Source organism: Mus musculus, chromosome 12 (assembly GCF_000001635.26).
Source record: "Mus musculus strain C57BL/6J chromosome 12, GRCm38.p6 C57BL/6J".
Taxonomy (NCBI): Eukaryota; Metazoa; Chordata; class Mammalia; order Rodentia; family Muridae; genus Mus; species Mus musculus.
The window spans coordinates 38,104,311-38,122,106 of NC_000078.6; the positions used below are offsets into that span (position 1 = coordinate 38,104,311).

Consider the following 17,796-nt stretch of genomic DNA (forward strand, 5'->3'; position numbering starts at 1 on the left):
GTATGTTTTCAAGGCTAAATATTTGTATTTGGATAATTAGTTAGTGTGCCTTTCCCTGGAGACAACTATTTCTCCCATTCTCAGCATTCCTACAACATGCCTATAGTTCTTTGTATATAACAGAAAGCTAACACTGTCTAGCTGGAATAAGCAGGAAGAGTGAATACTAGTGTGAAAGGCTGAGCAAGGAATCTCAAAAGAGAAACTCAGGTATTCAAAAACAGGCTTTAGTTTTTTGGTTTTTGGTTTTTTGTTTTAAACCATTATTATAAAATACTACTAAAGGAGCATTGCATGCATTTTAAGATATTCTTCATTTATTTGGTAATACTTAATAATTTCAGACATACACCTTTCTGAACACGCTTCCCTGACTATGCTAGTGACCAACACAGCAGCCCTTTTCTAGTTCTTTACAATTTGCAGAAGGCAGTTTTCCAACCAGGTAACAAAATGCCCCAGAACATTTGTAAGGAGAAAGGGCAAGTCAACCCTTTAATTTTATGAGATGAAGATCAGGATCACCTGGCACACTGGCTTATTCTTGGCACCCTGTGGCTGGAGTGCACAGAGGAGCAAACCTGTTCCCATCAAGGTCAGGATGCCAAACTGAGAGATAAGTGATGCTGGTAAATAAACAAATCAGCAGCTGGGGAGGGGTTGGGACCAGAGCTGGGGGCACAGAGTAAAAGCTATCATGGCTGGGTGAGGGGCAGGGTAGAAGCCAAGCCCAGGTGTGGATCAGATTTGCTTGTTTTGCTTAGTTATGACTCTTCTCCGAATGAAATTAGAGATCATTGCAAGATTTTAAGCCTGAAAGAAATCATGCTGCCCCTAATATGAAAGATGTTGTGAAGGATGAGTCAGAAGCAATAAAAGTACAGAAGCTATTTCATATTGAGAGATATCACACACACGCACATGCACACGCACACAAACATTAATTTGGAAAAGTTAATGTAGAGTTACCCAATGCCTCTCATTGACTGCAAAAGAGAAAAATATCAAGTTTGTAATAAGGAGGCTAATAAAGTAAGAACAGAAAATTATATATCAAGAACTAGGTACATGTATAAAAGCATCTTTTAATAGATGGACTTAGAAAAAAACCCAGAGATATATTATTGTCTTGTGATGTGTGCAGTCATTCATGTGTGTGTGTGTGTGTGTGTGTGTGTGTGTGTATACACATGAGTATGTTCGTGTGTGTGTGTGTGTGTATGTTTTGCATTATGAAGCAACGTGGTAGATCTTTTATGTTTAATGAACTACTTGAGTTTCTAGAAATGAACCAGTGAAAGACAGAATCTCCTCATACTCAAATTGCACAGACATTTGTAGTTGTATGACAGACCTCTGGCATGTAGTCAGTCTTTAAAATACAGTGCTACACTATCAGCAACAATATAATTGTTCTTTATAATGCAATAAGCTTTGAAACTGGCACCCAAATGCTCTAGGAAAAAAAAATCTAAGGATTTGTAGTCATTAGGGAATTCCTTTATTTATATAAATCGTTACACATCTCACACTGCTTTAGCGCCAGATTCACACTTGTAATTGTCCATAGTTGTGGTAGCTGTAATTTGAATTCAGTTTACTTCAACAAATATTTTATACTGCACCCAATAAATCTTACAACTTCAAGACCTTACACTTCTCTTTAGTTACAATTACTAGGTTGATTATATATATATATATATATATATATACACACACACACATATATATCTGAATTTTCTCCAGGAATAAGTCTTCAAAATGTTAACATTTTTGTTACAAATTTAGTCTTCTTATAATAAAGACTTAAAAAATATTTAAACCTTAATAATTGTATGTTAAATAGCAGCATTATCTTATATTTTTCTACTTCCATGTTAAAAAAATAAGATAGTAAGCTTGTACTATCTTATCGAAAGGAAATAATGGAGTTCATTCGGCAGATGGCCAGATCAGTCTGCTCATCATCTAACAATGAAAGTTATGCAGGCTTATCTCAGAGTCGCTAGAAAACATTTAAAAATATAGTGAAAGCTTGCTTTCTCTCATGACTGAGAAAGTGAGGAGTTGAAATTGGCTGTCAGCGCTACTTTATTGTCACTACTCAATAGTCACTTTTAAATGCTTATTGATAAATGCCCTGTGTATTAACTCAGATTTGTGTTTTCCAGCAGCACACAAGTTATATATCTGGCATAAAAGTATAGATAAGAAAATCATTTGTAACCCCCTGTAACCAACTTGCATAAACTTTTTGTAAGTATATGAGCATGTGTGTAATTACATGTGCAAAAGTTTATTTTACGCTCATTCACAAATGTGTAATATTGTATTGGCTGTTACAAGACATGGCTAATGTGGAGGATGAAAGTTTAGGATGTTCTGCTGTGGACACAACTCTTGATTTTCCTCTAAGTGGATTTTAGACAATTTATCTTAGAGTATTTATGGAGAGTCAGAAGACAGAGTCAATTCTCTCTCTCTCTCTCTATTTATCTATCATCTATCTATCTATCTATCTATCTATCTATCTATCTATCTATCTATCTATCCCCACATAAATATGTTGAACGTACAGAACTGTATTTCTGAGTGTCATTTGAATTGTACCCACATAGACTCTTTATCTCTCTTTTCTTATATGGGAATAATGAATGTCTCTATTTAACTGGGCTTAAAGATTATAAAAATGTATAGAAATCTTCAAAATAAATGTGAATAAACTGTAAATAATAAATGACAGTCTATCATCACTACTCATTGAACAGACTATAGTCTGGTATTTTGGTTTGCACATATAATGATCAAATTTCTCTTTCATTCTAAATTTTTTATAATGTCATACATACATGATTTTAATTAATGTTATTAGAATCTATTGCAATGTACAGATTATGGGCAGATTAAAATAATGTTCTTCAACAAGAACTTTAATTTTTAATATCCAGATAAGAAGGAATAAGGAAACCAACTTATTTTTTTAATCTTTTTTTTCCTTTGGGGGAGGGTATTGTGATCAGGGATTCACTTTGTATCCGAGCTAACCTAGAACTCATGACCCTCTACCTCGTAAGTTGAAAACATTGCAGTTGTATGGCACTGTCACCAACTTTAGTCATCTTTCAGCTACCTATGTATACAGACAAGTCATAGACTAAGAATCCTTGGAGCCTGATAGTCAAACAGTATCTGAATCTCCAAGCTCCAGCTTAAGTGAGAGAATTTCTGTCTCAAAATACACAACAGAGAATTTTTGGAAAAACAATGGGTGTCACCCTCTGCCTTCCTCATTCACACTGTGTAGATGACACACAACTATGTATATATGACAGCTATGGACTACTGATAGGCATTCAAATTTAAATTAATTGAAGTAGAATTTACATTTCACTCACTAACTTGTATCTGGTCTAAACCCCTATGGAGTTTATGCTAATGTACTGAGGAATAGAAAGTTAGAACACTTATAGCCTTGTAGGAGTTTCATTTTGCTTTGTTTGGGACAGGATCTCATGTGATTCAGTGTTGCCCCCAAACTTCCAGTGCTGCTAAGACTTGTCTTGAACTCTTAGTCTTCTAGTTTCTAGCTCCCAAAGACCAGTAGGTACAGCTAGACAGTGGTGGCTCAAATGGATCTAGTTTTAGTAATTCTGAGTTGAACCTGATGTTCAGAATTAGATGGCATGTCTTTGATAGTTGACTCCCATGCAGCTTTGTGTCCAGGAATTTACATTGCCCATAGACTTTCATCTTTTTCATTGCCCAAAAGAATCCATGAGTTCAAAACAACCACTCTGCCAAAATGTTGGAATCAACAAACAGAGGTATGTTAGCATCACTCCTTCAAAGTGATCTCTGTGCTATGACCCAAACATGCCTGCACTTCTTATTGTCTGCTCCTTACTTAAGACTCTATAATTTGTATTGTTTTCCATATGCCTACAGATGAAAGCAGAGGGATGTGTCTTGTCCTAGTCTTGCTACCAGAGTATTGTTTCTCTACCTATCCCACCTTATGAAAAAATATTTGCTTATTATTTTGCCCCTTTTGCTGCTAGTTTTGTTAGGCACAAAAATAAATATATTAAGAACAAGTATATTTCAGTTTAAGAGGTTAAGTATAATAATAATAATAATAATAATAATAATAACCACAGCATTATGTCAACTGTATTTATTTTTACCTATTTCTGACAATCAACATGGCCATCATTGTCAGTATTAGATAGAATATTGTACTCTTTAATAAATTGCTTTATAAGCCTGGTGAATTTCTGCATGTTAATAGGATTAAAAACAGAAAACCATAACTTCTAGTGTTATATTAACTTGTAGATTTAGAAACATAAGTAGTCTTACATATTTCCATTGAAAAGATGAAGAAAATGAATAAAAATAATGGTGCATCTGTCATTACCTGAAATAGAATTGCTTGAAAACTATGCAAACTAAAGCAAATGCATTTATTTTCTGTGCATTAAAAACCCATGTGTTATCTGAGACTGCTATGTGAAACCTTTGACTTCATTCATGACTTAGAGATAGAGAATGGAAGACCAGGCCAGTCTCAGTAATCCAGCAAGCTAGATGGTCACCCTCAGTAATCAGAGAAGCTAAATGGCCACACTGGGCTTCATAATATCCTGTTTCAAACAAAATGAAAGGAAACAACAAAATACATAAAATAGGCAAATCAAACAAATCTCATTTATGAGTACTGAACCTTGAGAGGCTGAGAAGATGACTCAGGCTTTAAGCATATGTCCTCCAAGCTCATGGAACTTGATCCACAGTCACCACATAAAGATAGGTGTTTGTTTACCTGTAACCACAGAGGTGAAGAATCAGGTTCAGGAAGATTCTAGGAGCTTGCCAGTCTAGCTGAATCTGTGAATTACAAATGCAGTAAGAGTTCGACTCTTAAAGAATATGCTGGAAAACAATGAGAGAGACAGCTCATGCGATTTGCTAGCCCAGACATGTATGTACACACACACACACACACACACACACACACACACTTTTGCAATAGGTGGTTAAGTGCTCCCTAGCATGTCTGAGGTCCTGAGACTGATCCTCAGCAAGAGACAAAAGAAACAAGTTCCAGAGAGAGATCCTTTAAGCTTCTTCTTGAACATCAATGTGTCTATGAGAGCACACTGAAAGCCATGCTGTTGAAGAATGTAGTATAGGCATCATTTAAGCTTACTAGTGTTGTGTTTTACAATGATAGCTCTTCAAAACATATTTATAAATATAAACATATAAACGTGTACATGATGACATTATCTGTGAAAAAATACTCTTGAAGTTTAAATTATGTATTCCTGATCAAATTAATACACTATAGTTATAATTTTACTTTTCTTTTCTGTAGCTTTTTTGTGTATTAAAATAAATAGGCCTACAGCATAGTTTATAGGCGTGTATGAATATACATACTATGTATTTGTACTTACTTCAGTTTTCTGTATTTTAAGTCATGAAAGTATTTAAAATGATAAAATCAAGACATGTTAGGGAGCCAGAAAATTTATATTACTCATACAATCTTTGGAACTAAGAGCAACCATTGAGGTAAAAACAAACAAACAAACAAACACCACCTGTGTTTGTTTCCTGTGTTTGTTTTACATGACCTTTATATTCACTTTCAAATTATTTCTCTAAAGAAACACTCTTTATTGAGAGACATAAATGTCATTGTTAATGGAAAGTAGAATTTGAGTGTCTTTGTCAAACTTCCTGACATGTCAGACTCTACTTATCACCGAGTTGAGGATTTCTGGTCACAGACATAGCCACACAGCTCTGATGTCATGTGTCATCACTCTGTTCATTAATGGTTAATGCAACATCTTAAAATGACCTTAGAAAAATTCTAAGAAACAGAAAGAAATAAGTGGTAGGAGATACCTCCAGCTAGATTGGAGGAAAGATAGTAAGGTTAATGTTTAAATTATAAACATGATCTTTATGAAGAAAGATAGAAGCACAGCGCCTGCTTTCAGAAAGTCAAAATATGACAGGGGATTTTTTATTTCCTAAATAAGACTGTGATGGTCGTATAGCAGTCTTGAGAATAGGAGTAAAACTGTTCAATTAATCATTTTCTTTGATTAATCATTTCAATTTTATTCAATTCTGTGATGGATTGAAAAATGTTACTCAATGAAAAAAGAAACAATTCATAAAAAGGCATGGGAGAAACTAAATCACATGTTATTAAGTGAGATAAGCTCTTTTGAAAATCTAACTACCATGCGGTTCCAGCTGAATTCCAACACAAATAGTGGAAGTAATGGTAATAGATTATGGAGGCAGGGGAATAGAATGCTCATGTGGGCCATTGTGTTAGTCATGGGTTGTCTATTGCTGGGATAAATCAAAATAACTAAAAAGCAAGTTAGCAAGGAAAGGGTTTATTGGGCTTATACTTCCACACTGTAATCCATCACTAAAGAAGCCATGGCCAGAACTTAAACAGGGCAGGAGCCTGGAACCAGACACTGATGCAGAGGCCATGGAGGGGTGCTGCTTACTGGCTTACTCCTGTGGCTTGTTCATTCAGCTTTCCTATATAATCCTGAACCACCAGCCCAAGGATGACAGCACCCACAATGTGCTACCTTCCACCAATCAATCACTATTTTAAAAAAGACTCCTTAATGCTAAATTGTATGGACACATTTCTCAAGTGAATCTTCCTCTTTCCAGATAACTCTAGTTTGTATTTGCACTTGACACAAGAGTAGCCAGCACAGTCACCAAATGTAACAACTATAGATAGATGTTGATAGTGAGGGCTTGTGCATAATGAAGAGGCTATACAGGATTCAAAGTGAGGCCTTTCTTGCTCTATTATATTTTCCAATTACACACACACACACACACACACACACACACACACACACACACACTGTCTTCACAAATATAGATTTAGAATATTAACAATGTATTCTTCATTTTTTGTCAAAATTGTCTTGGAAGTTTAATTTTATTCAAATAAACCTTGTGAATAATTATAAAGAGTACATATTTTACTACTCAAATTCACTTTAATTAGTCTTTAGTCTTTTGGAAACATTTAGTACAGATTGTATACTAGACAATATTCTTTCACTTAAAATATTTAAAATACGATAATGACAAATGTACATTCAAGCTCGCTCTTATTTTCAAAACGTTATCAGCATAAAGACAGAAACATTTATTTATCTTCACACAAACACAATAATAACATTTTCATTCAAAAAGTGATGCTGAAAGTATGTAAACTCAAAAAGTAGATGGCCATCAGCCTGCTACTAAGTAGAGAGAAACAGAGTAGCTGCCAGTGAATGAAGATATTTGGACAATGATTAAAATCTAATGTTGATGGTGGCCATGGTTGCCCAAGTCTATGAACAGGCAAAAAGCTGTTTTATTGAGCTGCACATTTTAAATAGGGAAATTACATGGGACATAAATTTTATGTTCATAACAAAACATATTTGCCAAAAAAAGTGTTGTGAGCAGAAATATGTATGTTTATAGACTTTCCCACAATATACACTGTACACTGAAATGAAAAGGAAATTGTGTGTCCCTTATAGTCTCCATATGTTACCTTTAAAATAGTATTATGGAAATGGATAGACAGACACCTTAACTCTTGAAGAAACATGTACAATGTAGCTTTCTTTTAAATAAATTAGACAGTATTATTCCCTTTCTCCTTTGTTCTATTTGAGGACTTTGTGTTAAAGAGGGGAGTGGATTACGTCATTTCAGGACCCTGGACTGGGCATTTGGGAGAAAGGTTAGGTCCAAAGCTGCATGACTCATGGCATAGTTTATGACTGTAATTTACTGTTTTGTGCTCCAAATCTGGAACTATGGCCACTTCCAGGGTCATGACCACAGTGCCTTCTATCATAAGTTAGAAGCCGTGATTTCTGCAGCTGGGTAAGCTTTAGTTGGTATAATTATTTGGAAACTATTTAAACCTCAGCATTATCTCGGATTTCTCCTTCCCTTGAAGTAAAAAACAAAAAAGAACTATTGGTTTGTATTGTGTATGTAGTGTTCCTTGCATTATGAAGAAAATTAATTTAGAAATGTAGATCTCACTGGAAGGAGGTAAAGAAGATCCCACAAGTGCATTTTGTTGTTGTTGTTGTTGTTTTGTTTTTTGCAGTAGATTCAAGTGGACATTACCCTGACAAAATTAGAAGTAATAGAACTAATGTAATTTTTCATATAAAATGTTTATATTGCTAGAAAAGTCACAAATTGTGTGTGTGTGTGTGTGTGTGTGTGTGTGTGTGTGTGTGTGTCTAGGTTAAGATGTAAATTATTTCCCTTACGTCCAATAGTGTCTATAAAGGAAAATACTACCTAGGTTTGCAGGGTTGAATGGGAAAGACGATCCTTGTATGGCTGGCAGTGAAACTCGGAGACAACCTTATTCATGAGCTATTTCTCTTCTGTCAAATGAGGATGATATAGTCGACCTCACAAGGTTAACATGAACATTAAGTGAAATGATGTGTGAAAGGCCCTTTTAGTGCTTCTAGCCTGGTATTAGAAACGCTCTAAATGAGACCTATTATTAGAGGTCACATCAAAAAAACATAAGCTTTGAAGACATTCTGCAAAGCCTTGCAGTTGATATTTGAGAATATCGAGATGGCCAGATGAGATGAGAAGTGCATAAAACAAAAGTCAGAGTTGCAAACAGATCTCTCAGGGAGATCCATGCCAAGGAAGGATAGCTAGTCAAGCTGCATTTGTTCGAATTAGTCTCCCTCAGCTGTTGTCAGACTAAGAATCCATGAGACACTCAGTCCACTGACCAGTCCATTTGACCAGTCCATCCTGGTCAAATCCTTCTTGTCAAAGTACACTTTTGTTACAGTTGATGTTTGCATCAGAACTTTTCAAGTGCTCATGATTTCATTTCAAAGGCTACTTTGTGTGATGAATCTTCTGTGTGAAGAAGCCCTGTTACATTACCATCAGCACACTGTGACCACTGTGATTATTGTGAGCAAATATTTAATTTCCATACAATGGACTTAGAACAGGGCAATTCATAAGATTCCTAAAATCAAAGGGTACTGAGATAGCCCAGCAACTAAAGGTACTTTGATCTGAATTCCAACCCTGGACCTACAGGATGGAAAATTGAAAGCAATAACCAAAATGATGCTGTGATGTCTATGTATGTACCATAGCATGCACATGTGTATACACACACAGGCATACACACTATAAATAAATAAATAAATAGATAAATAAATAAATAAATGATAGATAGGTAGATACATAGATACATAGAAACATAGATAGATAGATAGATAGATAGATAGATACTTAGATACATAGATACATAGATAGAAAGAATGTAGAATTTTTTAACATTTGGAAAGTAACATGAAGACTTTAAAAAATATCAAGACTCAATGTTTAGATCTAACTGGCTTATAATTAACTGCACCGGCCTTCAATTCTATACATCAAGTGAAGACCATATTGAAATCACACAGCCATATATGCTCTGCCTTTTGCCAAAATACCTATCATGCTGATTCCAATTTCTCTTTGTATTCTGTTTATTCATACTGTCGGATAGTATGTTGACAGAAGGAATTCTTATTTATGGTGTTGGCAAATACTTGACAAAATATGTATTTTGTGAGTGATTATTTAAACCTGATATATTAATCATAATAAGACAGACTCACATTGCTTCTTCAGTTTTCATGAAAGGGCAATTCTGGATATATATATATATATATATATATATATATATATATATATATATATATATATATAAAGCTTTTGTCACTGACTAATACAAAGAAAGGAAGATTAGCAATGGGTTCCTTGTGTGATATTTCTTTACATTTTCTTACACACCGAGGATGCTAAGCTCACTCTCACATCCTTCATTGGTAGACTGCTTAGCCCCTGCCAATGGACTCTGGAAACATTCCTGTTTGTAGCATTCACAGCATACATGGAAAGTTACTATATTGGTGTTCTAGTGCATTTGATTGTCTTATACTTAATAAAGACACACCACACACAGACATATACATGCACACACACACACACACACACACACACACGTGTTCACAATATCTAGTGCAATTTCTTTTGGTCATTTCATACTTGAGAGCACAGTGAATATTTTAGAATATTTTAAATATTTGAGTATAAATGTTTTTTTTTCCAGGTCTCAGGATGAATAAGGGTGCCATCACCCCTCCACGTTCCTCTCCAGCAAATACATGCTCCCCAGAAGTGATCCACCTCAAGGATATCGTCTGCTACCTGTCTCTTCTCGAAAGAGGAAGACCCGAGGATAAGCTCGAGTGTACGTTTTGGTAATTCTGTTTATTCACCAAGCTGGAGTTTGGAGGAGAGATTGTGTATTGATGTAATCATACCTGCCTAAATTGTTTGTTCATTTAAATTAACTTGCTTAAAACAAACAAACAAACAAACAAAAAACAGCAAAAGCAAAACTCAAAAACCATAAAGACATTTGTCAGAGTTAAACAATAAAAATGTTATTATTTAATGTAAATAAAATTGTATCCCAATTGTATACATATGCTTTATTAAGAAATGTTGAAGTTTGATTAGTGTAATGTGAAATCTATGTTAATCTGTCTATCAAATGTCTCCTAAATGTTTTATCCTCAGCTCTTTTGAGTTAATAAGAAGTAATTTGAAACTTTGAAATGTTTGACGGAGCATTTATTCCCTTTTCTGAGGAAGAGTTTCTTCCAAGCAGAAAGTGAAAATAACCCCTGCCCCCTCTTGTGTGCATACATACACACACCTACACAGACCCATGCATCCTAATTCCCCCAACACACACACAATTTACACTCTGCTCCCTGGCAACTTCCCTTCACCATCATGTTAACACTGTCTTTGACATAGTGCAATTCATCAAACCCTGATATATAAGGCTTGCTTCTGCATACTATTACTAATCAAGCAATATCTTTGTTTTCTTTTGCAATACTACAGGTAGGAAATTTCTGAGCACCTTTTTAATGCTCTTTAATAAATTGTAGTGACTGAGCTCTCCCTGGTGGTAACATGTGCACATTGCAATGAAAGAGCATAGCCTTCAAATGACTGTAACTGTAAACCTCATAATAATCACAGCAGGTGATATATATTCAGCAACTAAATTAATCAGATTACAGTAAAGATTTAAATGAATTAAAAATTTTACTACCAAAATGAAATTAAAGATAATAAAACCATACTTCTATATTGCTTAATAAAATTAAAATTACTCTAATGTATTAGAATTGTAATTACAAAATGTTTTAGTTAAATTTAATTGTAACTCTTTGATAAAACTTCTCACAAGGGAAGAATTTACCATGATTATTTAGGAGTTACACCGGCTTAGGATATGAATAAACCATATGAATATTATTCTTTAAATATATATTTATTATTCATAAACATTGAGTATTTGCATTTCAAGATTTATTTTGTATTCCTAAGAACGTGTAGAGATCTCTCTCCTTCCAAAGTAAACAGTGGATTTCTCTTGAAGTGACAGCCAAAGGGAAAGTTTGCTCAGGTGTTGCCATTGCTCTGTTTGTGAGGACGATGACCCCCTGATTTTGTGGCCATCACTCTGACTGAACAGAAAATGATTCAGGAATTTTGTGTCTTTACTTTTTCTTTTGAAATGCTTGATATTTTTCTATATCAATTACTAAAATTTACCCATCAGCCAATTTCTCAAGAATTTGTAGTTTTTAACCTGTTCTCATTTGTACATTTAAAAATTTCCAACATTCTTTTGCATTTTTATTTTCTACGGTTATTCTTGGTAAGTTGTACATTAATAGTGTCTGATGAACTACACTGGTACTTTCAAGAGGGTTATGCCGTATTAAACATAAGATATATAGGAGAATTAAAAAGAAGAAATGGTGATTTAGAAGGACCAGATGTGGAGGCGATAAGGAACATAAAATAGTTCCTAGTGAAAGAGAGAATTGAATTTGGACCTTCCTTTGAGGTAGTTAAACGAAATATACACACTTTGGTTTCGGTCAGACATTCCCACATAGTCACCCACCAGAAGTAATTGCCAGACCTGGACACATGGGTTACTCAGTGCCCCGCGATGTGCTACCTGATAATTGGCTGATTAAAATGAATGGGCATGAGTTACTACTGCTTTTTGCCCCAGAGCCTCATTACGAGGAGGGATGGAGCACACAATTTCTTCTCTACAGTGACTTCGTACCACCACCACCAATTTACCTGAATGGACTGCTTTCCCCAGCATTGGTATTTCTGAGTCTTTTCTGTTGATAGTTAGACAGAGAGACTACCTTGTTTGCAAAATCCACGAAAAGAAAACATAGTCTACCAAAATGACGATTCTGACAACTGTCACTTTCCTATCCTTGTCCAATTTCCCTTTCAGTCTTCTTTTATTTTTATTTTTCATTTTTTTGTCTTGTGTGTGTGTGTGTGTGTGTGTGTGTGTGTGTGTGTGTGTGTGTGTAAGACTTGGCTCAAAGTCGCCACGATTATAAAGAAACAAACCATTTCTTCACTGGCCTTTCCTTAAACCAGGTTTTATTTCTTTGTGAACACCTGCATTATTCACCTAGAAAGTGCACATCTGTGCTGGGGTTGGAAGAGGATTCCTTTCTCTTTCCTGGAAGCTACCTTTTAGCTGGCTGCGTGGGTCCCACCACCAGACACACAGGCACGAGCCTCCTGTGCTGCAGTCTGTCCTGCACATTCACTCTGCCTTTCTTTCCCAGTTTCTGACCTGGCCCACTGAGAGTTGATATCTATCTTAAATTATAAATACTCTTTCTATTTCCTAGTAGGACATCTTATGTTGACCCTTACGTCTTGCATTAATGAGAAATCAACAGGAAAGCAATTGAGAAGTGGATACTTGTCATTTAGAACCACCATGTTGTCACTGTATGCAATCTTTCTTCTTTTTTTTATTAGATATTTTCTTTATTTACATTTCAAATGTTATCTGTAAAGTTCCCTATACCCTCCCCCGCCCTGCTCCCCTACACAGCCACTCCCACTTCTTGGAGTTCTCCCATACTGGGCCATATAAAGTTTGCAATACCAAGGGGCCTCTCTTCCCAATGATGGCCGACTAGGCCATCTTCTGCTACATATGCAGCTAGAGACACGAGCTCCAGGGGTACTGGTTAGTTCATATTGTTGTTCCACCTATAGGGTTGCAGATCCCTTTAGCTCCTAGGGTGCTTTCTCTAGCTTCTCCATTGGGGGCCCTGTGTTCTATCCTATAGATGACTGTGAGCATCCACTTCTGTATTTGCCAGTCACTGGCATAGCCTCATACGAGACAGCTGTACAAGGGTGCTTCTGAAATGCATTACCAGTAGGCCCTAAGAGCCATTCATCTGGTCAGATTTCTTACCGATTGTGAATAAAGGTAATTGAAGCCACCATCCTCCTTACTTCTCAGAGGTCCATGACTTCTTAGCTATTGCATGATCGTTGTCCACTTGACGACGTATTAGAAGTATAAGCTGCTACTTCTGCTTTCCACTGCTGCTTTTCTTATGGGAGATTTGAAGAGAATGGGAATAGTTTCCATTAGATAAGATTCGGTTAAAAAAATTCTAGGTACTGAATTTTTAACTCCTACCTTTAAACTTTAATATTAATTGTTAAAAGGCAGAAAACTGAAATTTAAAGATTGAAGAACTCCCAAATTAAAAAAATCACTAAAATATATACTTTGTTCTGTCTAATAATTTCTAGACAAATTCAAAGGCTATATAATTTGCATTGTGATATATTCAGCAACAAACATAGATAGCCTTTTTCAAAATTTTTGAAAGTGAAAAAGTTTTAGAAAAATAGAGATTGTCTCATCTTACATAATGTGCCTCTATTCTGACCTTTTAGTTAGATTCAAGTGTGGGCACATAACTGTCTCTATGTAAGGTAAAATGGCATGCTTGTAAAAATAGATAAAAAGTGAGCTAAGCTAGCTCAAATTTGCATCACAGGTCCTCACCTTTGAAACATCACATTGATAGAACAATCTCAATTTGGTCTTATTTTATTTTGGCACTGAAACATCTATAAATCTATATTGGTTTCAAAATTAAAACCTGATATTTAATGACCTTCTTTACCTCAAGGCCTGTCTCTACTTTTAAATGTTAACAAAATGAATCTTACTAATATTTGAGGTTCAAATGTACTTTCACCAATATTGTTTGGAAAGATGGTTTTAAAAGAGAAAGTCTTCAATGGCTTATCAAGTAGACTAAATTTTTTTTCCCATGGACCTAAAGCCTGCCCCACCCTTATTGGTTGATTTCTCTCTTTCTGTATCAAGTGAGTTTTCCAATTCTTGCCTGTATATTTTACTTGAGCACTTGTGATCTTTTGCAATTTAATTGATAATCTCTTCTCTATCCCTTATGAAATGTGTTACATTCTCTGGAGACATTATTTTAATGTTGCACTTTGAAGGCAGAGTTAACTTTTTGTTTCAATTTACAATTATTTTCTTCTTTTGACACCCCCCCTCTCTCGTTCCATATCTAGCATGTATTTTTGCATCTTGTTATTCCCATTTTATCGACTTTTTCTCAGCCTTTCAATATTTGTACCCAGGAGGAATTATGCACCTGCTCCTATTTCTAGTTTGAAATTTTTTTTTTCATACTGGGCCTCCTTGAATTCAGCTGCCAGTGGTCGCACAAGTCCTACACATTTGAGTCGTTTGAGTTGGTTTTACAAGCACTTTCTCCAGTACAGACAGAGTTACTGTGACCCTACTTCTGAAACAGAGTTGGGTGTATTTGTTTCACCTTGTTCTTGGTTATGGACGTTTTTCTTGGTAGTCTGTGATATCTTTTCACTTATAGAAGTATTTTTTTTTTTTTTTTTTAGTATTTCTACTATAGCATCAAATCTTGACATGGTTACTGTCTACTTGGAGGGTTTTTTTTTTCTTTTACTTACACCATTTTCTTCTCATTTATTGAATATTTGAGAGATTAACCACATGGTTGTATGTGTTGAAATTTTAGCGAACCATAATTTCATAGATTCACGTTTTCAAGTTTTATATCTTTAATGTTTGATTTTCTATTGCAAAAGAATACAAAGCCATAGTTAACTTGATACTATTTGAAAATGTACAGTGATACACGCAATCGTGTCTTAGTTGGTAGAATTCTGTAACCATTAAGTGTAAGAATAATGACAGTGATCCAGACTCTCTCAGTTGCCAACCTCTCTGCAAACATCCAGAACTCAGACATAAGACCCTCCAGGAAATTATACAAAGTCAACATTCACCCTCACTTCCCCTCTTCTGTTTTTACAGCTGTGTCATTCTCCTGTGTTTACCTTAAAAAGACACCTGTGGCTTCTTCCCTGATCTCCTTGAGGGCTGTGAATAAGGGAGACCACAGGCCTTGGACTTCTGCTTTTCTTAACTCACTAAGAGAGTCTGTGTTCTGAAAATCCTTACTTGATTAGTCTAAAGATGAGGTGCCTAGTGAGGCCTGCCTGGAGATCCAACCCAAAACAAAAAAAAAAGGAAAAAAAAAAAAAGAAAGAAAAAAAGGTCGTGCAAATACTGTATGTACTGCCTGTCTAGGAGCTGAGGTCCCCCAGTAGAAAGAAACTTTTATTATAAACTCCTATTTCCTCTCTCACATTGTTTGGGATTTGTTGTAATACAGGGTTGTGTTTATGTACAACTTCTGGTATGCACGTGTGTGTCCCTTTTCACTTGACTGCCACAGCAAATGTGATCTGATAGCAACATGAACACTCTCATGTCTGGGATAAGAAAACAGTCCTGTGGAGTCTAAATTTTAACTGATTTATGAAATTCATTATTGATTGTTTTTCTACCTCCACTCTGCCCTTTCATATCCAGATGCTGAATATTTCAAATTCCCCATATTTAAATTCACGACTAAGAATCAAATATTCAAATTGAAGCAAATGAGGCTATTTCATTTTCTCTAACTACAAACAAAACTTTGAAAACTGTATATCTGAGATTCAGTACTTTTATTGACCAATTAATTTATTTTCAGTTTGGCTTTTTAAAAAATTTCTACTTTGAAGGCATTTAGCATTTGTGTAGATAGATTTCCCGTCAGCACAAATTGAATTAAAAGAAAAAAACAAAAAACAAAAACAAACAAAAAAAAAAAACTCTACCTTAAAGCATTGTGACCTTTCTTACATTTAAACTCCTTTTTCTGCCTCTTTCATTCTAGTTATGTTTCGCCTTTATGACACCGATGGGAATGGCTTCCTGGACAGCTCGGTAATTCTTTCCTTCAAACCTTCTCTGACAATTGCAAAATAGTTTCCTTTGGAAGAAGCAAATATGAACTTATAGTTATCATCACAGAAGGCACTCCCCATAGAACTTAAATCCACTTACACAGCATTTTTGTCAGTTGAAGAGACAGGACTGTGAGCATTCAATCCAATGGTTTTGAAAAAAAAATCTGCAAAGAGGTTTTCCGACTTGTGAAGAAAACCCAGCCCTAAAACCCAGCCTAGAAAAGCAGAAAAACTGTCAGTAACATTTGCCTTTAAAAATATTGAGTAAGCATAAAGCGTCTAAAGAAGTTATGAAATTGATTTATTTTGTATTTCCTCCTCCTGAAGTATTCTTACTCATAATTGCAGTAAAGAAAGGTAAATGAACTGACAGCTTGATGTGAGGAATCTCTTTAATGACATCTCTTATTTTCCTATAGCTTAAAGGAGAGATGATGAAAGGAAAATTGTATATCTGAATGATAACATGGAATGCATAATTAAACGTTTATTTATCTTATAATATGTGGGAATAAATGGTAGTTTTCTGAGAAAAAGAAATGAGATACCCAGTACACACATCAGTGCTGCATGTTGTACTCAATTAACTATTCTGTATTTGATGATAATATATTTTGCATCCCCAGGGAAAGTAGAAGCAATAATATAAATATTAATGTCAGAGTTGATGCAGACATTTCTAAGTGTGTGTATACATCAAATTTCATATTTTTGTTGCTGTGGGGTGCTGAGGATTGAACTCAGGGAAATACTGTGTAACAAACACTCCTAATTTTTACAATATATTTAACAGTGAAGGAAATGCACATAAGCTGATAATGCAGGTTAGCAGAGGGTCTTTCAATTCATCTGACAGAACTTGCTGTAACTCAAATAGAGCTAAGATTTTTAAAATGTAATTGCATATATGTTCATGTAAAGCCATGTCTTGATACTGCTGTGAGTGTGCCAAGTTCACAAGACAAATTGCAGGGCTTTGATCTTCCTCTGTGTGTGTTGCAGGGTCAAGTTCAAGTAGTCAAGCTTGGCGGCAGAAGCACTTAACCTGCGAATCCACCATATAGACTTTAACAAGGCCATTAGTTAAGTTAGGCATGTCTTTCTGTAGCACTGCATAGAATAACTCTTGCGATTCTCCAGAGAGAACGAAAATGCTTAATCCCTAATCCAGGAAGCAAGCACCACCCTGAGTTGATGCTGTGATGCACAGCCTTCTGAGATTCAAACCTCAGTGTTTGCCTGTTCTTCTCTGGGTACTGACCTTAATTTAGGAATATTCACCCAGGGTGAATTTACTCATTTTCCCAGGGCCATTCAATTTTTCCGTGATACAAATTACATTCCAATATATCTAATGCAGAATTGTCTTGTGAAATATTTCTTTTTCATTTTAAATTAAAATGATATGTCCTAACTAGGTTTTTAAGC

At 35.3% G+C, this 17,796-nt stretch overlaps 1 protein-coding gene across 8 annotated transcripts in view; it reads left to right on the forward strand.

Moving 5' to 3' along the window:
• Nucleotides 1–17,796, forward strand: part of Dgkb (diacylglycerol kinase, beta) — a 754,071-nt gene that overhangs the window by 224,142 nt on the left and 512,133 nt on the right. For all 8 annotated transcript variants that reach the window (XM_006515068.3, XM_017315019.2, NM_001361688.1 and 5 more), the window contains 2 exons: nt 10,223–10,363; nt 16,296–16,345. In XM_006515068.3, the coding sequence (XP_006515131.1) occupies nt 10,223–10,363; nt 16,296–16,345 (191 nt within the window). The remainder of the gene's footprint in view (nt 1–10,222; nt 10,364–16,295; nt 16,346–17,796) is intronic.